At 33.5% G+C, this 6,905-nt stretch overlaps 1 protein-coding gene across 2 annotated transcripts; it reads left to right on the forward strand.

Annotated features, from left to right (window-relative positions):
- Positions 1-267: 267 nt before the first annotated feature.
- LOC110603885 (cytochrome P450 704C1) lies at positions 268-4,509 on the forward strand. 2 transcript variants are annotated; one of them, XM_021741873.2, is made up of 6 exons: positions 268-690; positions 1,768-1,983; positions 2,075-2,365; positions 2,448-2,768; positions 3,670-3,873; positions 4,027-4,509. In XM_021741873.2, the coding sequence occupies exons 1-6, from the start codon at positions 373-375 to the stop codon at positions 4,213-4,215; spliced, it is 1,539 nt and encodes a 512-aa protein (XP_021597565.1). In that variant the 5' UTR covers positions 268-372; the 3' UTR covers positions 4,216-4,509. The 2 variants fall into 2 exon arrangements, with proteins under 2 accessions (XP_021597565.1, XP_021597564.1); XM_021741872.2 differs by having other exon boundaries at positions 270-690; positions 2,442-2,768.
- The last annotated feature ends 2,396 nt before the right edge of the window (positions 4,510-6,905 follow it).

Genomic DNA, 6,905 nt, shown 5'->3' on the forward strand with positions numbered 1-6,905 from the left:
TTTTATTAATAAAAAAATATTTTATAAAGTTAGGATCAATTTGAACTTAATTATAAAGCTCTCTCAATTCTAAAGCTCTCTCATAATAGGACATGCATCGAATTTCGATGCATATGAAAGGGAAGTAACTTTCTCAATTCTAAACGTTACTCATATTTCACACGTAATAGACTCCTATTTTTTTTGTTTTATTTATAGAAAAGATAAAACTCATAGACCGTAGCCAGTAAATAAGTCAAAACCATACTCGTAGTTTATCCATTTGGTCGTCAAGAAAAATATAAATTAACAAGAGACGATGAACCAGTTTCGTGGTCGACAATATCGGAGTCATCCACCACATGCAAAACTCATTGGTTAATCCTTTTCGATATGGCCTCCATAGAATTTCTCTGCAACCCAATAATCTTCACAGCTCTATCTCTAATCCCAGCTCTGCTCATAATCAAAATCTTCGCTAGGAAGTGGATGAACAAAGAAAACCAGCTGAGAGTGAAGAAGTACCATCCAATTGGTGGCACAGTGTTTAATCAACTCCTCAACTTCAATAGATTACACCATTATATGACTGATCTTGCTGCAAAGCACAGGACCTACAGGCTCCTAAGCCCTTTCAGAAATGAGATCTACACTTCTGACCCATCTAATGTTGAGTACATACTCAAAACCAACTTCCAAAATTATGGCAAGGTATGTTTCTTCTTCTGTAGATAACAATTGGGGATTTCCTCGGTTGGCTCACTTTGTGGGTGTTGCTGAGGCCATGGATTTTGAGCTGAGGCACTTCTTGAAAAGGGAAATTAGAAGTATCTAATCTCCAGGGATTTCAATTTCTCTCTCTAATTGAATTAGTTTCTATTTGACTAATTTGCATGTTCAGGAAGACATAAGTGTTAATAGTGCCATATTTTGTTGATCCGAAATAAATATGTAATAGAATTTTGATTCAGAAAAAAAAAAAGTGATTATCTGTTAACTTCAAGAACTACATATGTCCTTTTTGTGCGATTCCTGTGGTTCAAGTCAGTTCAAATTCAATCAATCAAAAAAAAAAAAAAAAGTCATTTGGAATGATTTTGTTATAAACCTGTGCAGTATAGTTTATAAATTATAGAACTTAATTTGAATTCATGAAAAGTAAAATGATTTTTTTTATTATTTTCCTATTATTTATTTTTTAGGAATTAATTTCCTTCATTTATTCCTTTATTTATTTAAAGGAAAAGAGGGGATAGCATTAAATGAATTGAATTATACATAATTTTTTTTTCTTTTTCCAAATGACATAATATTAAAGTAAAAATTTAGCCTTAGCCATTTTAAACTTTTCCAAATAAGAGAATTCATCAAATTCAATTGAACTGAATTTCTTTTTTCTTTTTTTCTTTTCTTTTTTTTTTTTTTTTTGTAGATTTTCCAAAACATAACGATAGGATTCTTTCAACTTGACAAAGGTCATGAAAAAGTTAAGGGGCTGTAGGAATTCTCTCTCCTATTTATGAGACTTGCTATAATAAATAAGAACTATCCAAACTAAAATAAATTTGTCAAGGGTGAATAGAAAAGCGAATACATTCTTTCTTTTTATTCTTTTCAAATAATAAATTCATATGACTTCTAGCACTTAAAAATTTACTTTAGACACATGAATTCTGTTACAAAATCATTTGAAATGAACACTATGAAGTGATCTGAATGGAAGTTTAGCATGAGAATTGCTCCAAATTGGGTTTAGATTATGATTTTGTTGTTGAATGCTTTGAGCAGGGGGGGCATAATTACAACAATTTAAGGGATTTACTAGGTGATGGAATTTTCACCGTTGATGGTGACAAGTGGCGACAACAAAGAAAGGTTTCAAGCTATGAGTTCTCCACAAGGATGTTGAGGGACTTCAGCAGTGTTGTTTTCAGAAACAATGCAGTGAAACTTGCTGTTATAGTGTCTGAAGCTGCAACATCCAACAAGTCCATGGATATACAGGTCAGTGTTCAATAATTCACTTGATTTGCAGAGAAAATGGGTTGGATTTGTGTTTGTTAAACGTAGATTTCTTATCCAATGATTCATTTAGGACCTATTTATGAAGTCAACTTTGGATTCAATATTCAAAGTTGCATTTGGAGTTGAACTAGACAGCATGTGTGGATCAAATGAAGAGGGTGTCACTTTTGCCAAAGCTTTTGACAATGCGAGTGCAATGACCCTTTGGCGATATGTTGATGTCTTCTGGAAGATCAAAAAGTTTCTGAATATTGGATCTGAAGCAGCACTAAAGAAAAATGTTAAAGTGATTGATGAGTTTGTGTATAAATTAATAAATCGTAAAATTGAACAGATCCACCATTTTAAAGATGATATATCTGTAAGTAACTCTCCTTGATGTTTTTATTTTCTGGTAAATTGTGGACGCGTGAATTTACTTTGTTACTACATGGCAGATGCAGACTAAGAAAGATGATATTTTATCACGGTTTCTGCAAGTGACTGAGACTGATAAAACTTATTTACGAGATATCATTCTTAACTTTGTGATTGCTGGCAAAGACACCACAGCAGCCACTCTATCTTGGTTCATCTATGTGCTCTGCAAGCACCCAACTGTTCAGGAAAAGGTTGCAAAGGAAATAAGAGAAGTTTCTAAAGTGGAAGAAGTTAAAAGTTTTGCAGACTTTTCAGCCACCATTGATGAGGAAGCTCTAGAAAAGATGAACTATCTACATGCAGCTATAACAGAAACACTCAGACTCTATCCAGCAGTGCCAGTGGTATGAGACTTTTTTTGCCTGTTCATATTCTATAAATGGATATGTTTAGATGCAATTCTTGGTAAATGCTTTCAGTAAAGTCAGCATAGTGGATTTTTCAATAATGATTTCTCTGCTAGATATTGACCCCAACTTTTTCCTCTTTTTTTTTTTTATAAACGATTTCCTCCATTATAAATCAATGGAAGTGTGAACCCTGTTATAAAGCCTGAAAAAGGAAAAGGCTACTATCTTACTAAACGCTGAGAAGGAGCTACTTTAAGACTAGTTACAACTGAAACTTGTGAACAGAGCCGTAAATCTTAAAATATATACTAAAAAGGATGTTTAACAGAATTACTCAGCTTCTTCCTTGCACCTTTATGTGCAAGTCATCCATTCCCTTAATCATGCCCTTGAAATCATGGCCACATTTGTGCTAAACTGTGACTCCTTTGATTCATTTCTCTTCAAATGCTGTATATAAGCATGCCAAGCTGATCTCAGAACTAATGAAGCTAGATCTTTCTTTTGGACATTGCCTTTTGTTCAATCAAATTCTTCATTCCAATTCTCAGTTGATCTCTTTAGAAGAAACCATCTCCAGTTTACTTTTGTAATAGAGCATGCAAATAGAGATGATGTATTGTTGCATTTCAACTGTTAGAAACAACAAATTCATTATCATTACAGCTATCCCATTTATTTTGATTTGTCCACTGTGATGTTTGATTACCATATATACACTCTGTAGTAAGTTCCATATTTTTCTTGGTTCCTCAACAATACGACATCCTCCATTCCCACATTGTATTAGTGTTACCACTGGCTTGCAGATTTGATAATGCTTCTTTATGATTCTGCAATTTCGGATATGTCTGCTGAAAGTAATTTCTATATCTCAAATTTCTTTGCTCAACAGGATGCAAAGATATGTTTTTCTGACGATACTCTGCCAGATGGTTTTAATGTGAATAAAGGAGATATGGTGTCTTACCAACCTTATGCAATGGGCCGGATGAAATTCATTTGGGGCGATGATGCCGAGGAATATAAACCCGAGAGATGGCTCAGTAAGGATGGTGTGTTCCAGCAAGAGAGCCCTTTCAAGTTTACTGCCTTCCAGGTTGGTGGAAAGAAATACATGTGTGGTCCTCTTGGTTACGTTCCTTCTTTTTTTTTTTTTTTTTCACTTTGTACTTTAAGTTGAGCAATCTAACTTCATTTTATTGATTCTAGTTTATTTACAATCCAATCTAATGTTCCTTCTGATTAATAGGCTGGACCACGAATTTGTCTAGGGAAAGAATTTGCTTATAGGCAGATGAAGATTTTCTCAGCTGTTTTGTTGGGCTGTTTCATTTTCAAACTCAGTGACGAAAAGAAAGCAGTTAACTACCGCACAATGATTAATCTTCATGTTGATGGTGGCCTCCATGTTTGTGCATTACACAGATGCAAAACTTGATATCATGCCTGTTATGTGGAATGGCAGTCTTGTTTGAATTGAAGATCAATAAGCATAGGATTCTGTATATCTGTTATATTGCTATGGCTTTATACCCTCCATCATCTGCACCTGCACCAAACAGTGGGTGAGGAAAAGTGAGAAAGCAGTTAGCTTGCTGGACATGTGAAATTGGGAAATCTTTGTGTATTTTGTATATTATTTGAATTGGGAAATGACTCATTTGTAGATTTATTTTTTTGAGGAATTTGTAGATTGATAGGTAATTATGCAAGGAGATGGAATTTCATATCACAAGCTAATGTTGGTAATAGGATAGGAAATAGATAAAAACTAGGGCTGTGCATGGTGTTAGAACAGTGGGTGTACACTGGCTTTGAGGCGTTCAGGCAATTAATTATGCTTGCTTGAGTGTTGTTCCTTCGTATGCAACAAAGCTAAGAAAATCATAGATAATAATTTTATGATTTTTCAGAAAAGATTTAGATCGAAGGTTCAACGAATAATATATAGAGTTTGAAGATTTAAGGAATAATATATAGAGTTTGAAATAATTGTTGGAGGCATATTTTCACAGATATATCTGTTTGTGACTGTATATCAATTTTGGATTTCCTCCAAAATGTCTTTTCAAAAAGACACTTCATGTTTAAATTAAAGTGCCCATAATATAAACACTTGAAAAGTTTAATAATTTTCTATGTGAGATCTTTTATTTTTCATTCTCATAACTTATTAAAATAAATTATTTTTATAATAATTTCCATTTAGCTTGTTTAAATAAGTTTATTTAATATTTTCAAGTATTTTTCGATTTAAACCTTTTATTAATATAAGTATTTTAAAATTTTAAGAATCATAGTCCTTAGGGTTTTAAACCGAATTGAAGAATTATATCGAACCGAATCGAAATCGAAAAATAATTGATGGTGTAGGAATCGAATCGTATTGAACTAGATTTATTTAAATATTTGGTTCTGGTTCTTTATCAAGAATTGTACCAAAATCATACTGAACCCATACCAAATCGGAATCGTACCGAAAATCGATTTATATATATATATATTTAAATAATTTATAGTAATACTATAATTCTAATATATAGTTTTAATAATATATTTTATTTATCATGTAATTTCAATAAAATTACATATTATAATACTATTTAATTATTACATATTTTTTTATCATTTTATTTGTCTAATTTAGATAGTTAATTGTAATTTTTCTATTTAAATAAATTATATATATATATATATATATATATATATATATAATAACAATATAAAATTATTATATCTTTTAGTCACTAGTCAATTATTAAATATTTATAACGGTATATGATGTTACATAATATCCGTCCAAAATAAGGCGCGAGCTGTGGCTACTAAGTAAGGATACGTGACAAGGATTAGACACGTAGGAAATGTAGTCTAGCATGAGGAAGAGAAGATCCAGAGACTTCAGCACCCGAGTCACTGCCAGAAGACTTGTCCTTTCCTTGGCGAGGCGAGCCTTCATACTAAGTTACCGTTATTAGGCACAACTTAGCATGTCTGCATTACACCTGCAGTCACGAGATTTCCACGTAATAGTTGGCTATGCCCCATATCAAGCAGATGGTTATATTACCATCGAATAATCAGAAAGATACCATATTTCCCTTCATCTCTTGCAGTATAAAGAGAGAAGAACCATAGAAACTAAGGTACACTATCTCTAATACTACAAAAACTCTAAATAATTCCTTGTATCTTCTCTATTCTTCGAAATATTGACTAAAGTGTCAGAGTGGCTGCTGTGGGCACCCACCACTGCCTCATATTTCCTCTCTTGCAGGTTCCAACCAGTCACAACACAGTTCTAGTCCAGCCAACATCATTTGGTTCCACTGCCGAGAGATCCATTAGGTTTCCTTTGTTTATTTGGATTTACGCCAGATTCTCATCCTCTTTTTTTGTTTAAAGAATGAACTTTTCTTCCTTGTTCTTGAAAATGACCGAAATTGTATATGTCATCACTAGAAGACCTGACAAAGGTAAAGGAAAAAATAAGCGGGTAGTAGAAGATGTCCTATTTGTCCATCAAGAACTATGGACCCAGCAAGAGGTAAGGTTCGGCCCCATTGACAAAGCAAGATGTCCTATAGTTTGTTAAGATCCTCCTAAACCGGTATGAGGTAAGAATAGTACTGGTGGATACAAGTAGTTCTGTTAACCTTCTCATCTTAAATATTTTTAACAAGTTAGGCTTGGATAAAAAAAATATTTTCAGAGTCTCTTGCCCTTTAGTAGGATTAGGAGATAAGATCGTGGCAGTGCTGGGTACCATCAACCTTCCCCTAGTACTCGGAGACGAAAAGTATAGGTGAGAGTTGTACGCAGAGTTTGCGGTGGTAAACATTCTATTTGCATACAATGTGATACTCCACTGTCCAGTCCTAAATTGCTACGATATCGTTATTAACATGGTACTATATGTCTTAGATTTTCAGCTCTCGAAGGAATAGTAGTGATATGAGGTTAGCTAAAGAAGATTACGGATACATCGACCTGTTAGAGAAGCCGGAATCTCACGTAAAGCCAGAACTTATGGATATAATAGAGGAAGTTTAAGTAGGTAAGGAGCAAAAGGTGCATTTGGCACTGCGTTGACGGGGAAACAAAAGTTCGTTTAATAGAGTTGCTGAA

Source organism: Manihot esculenta, chromosome 16 (genome assembly GCF_001659605.2).
Source record: "Manihot esculenta cultivar AM560-2 chromosome 16, M.esculenta_v8, whole genome shotgun sequence".
Taxonomy (NCBI): Eukaryota; Viridiplantae; Streptophyta; class Magnoliopsida; order Malpighiales; family Euphorbiaceae; genus Manihot; species Manihot esculenta.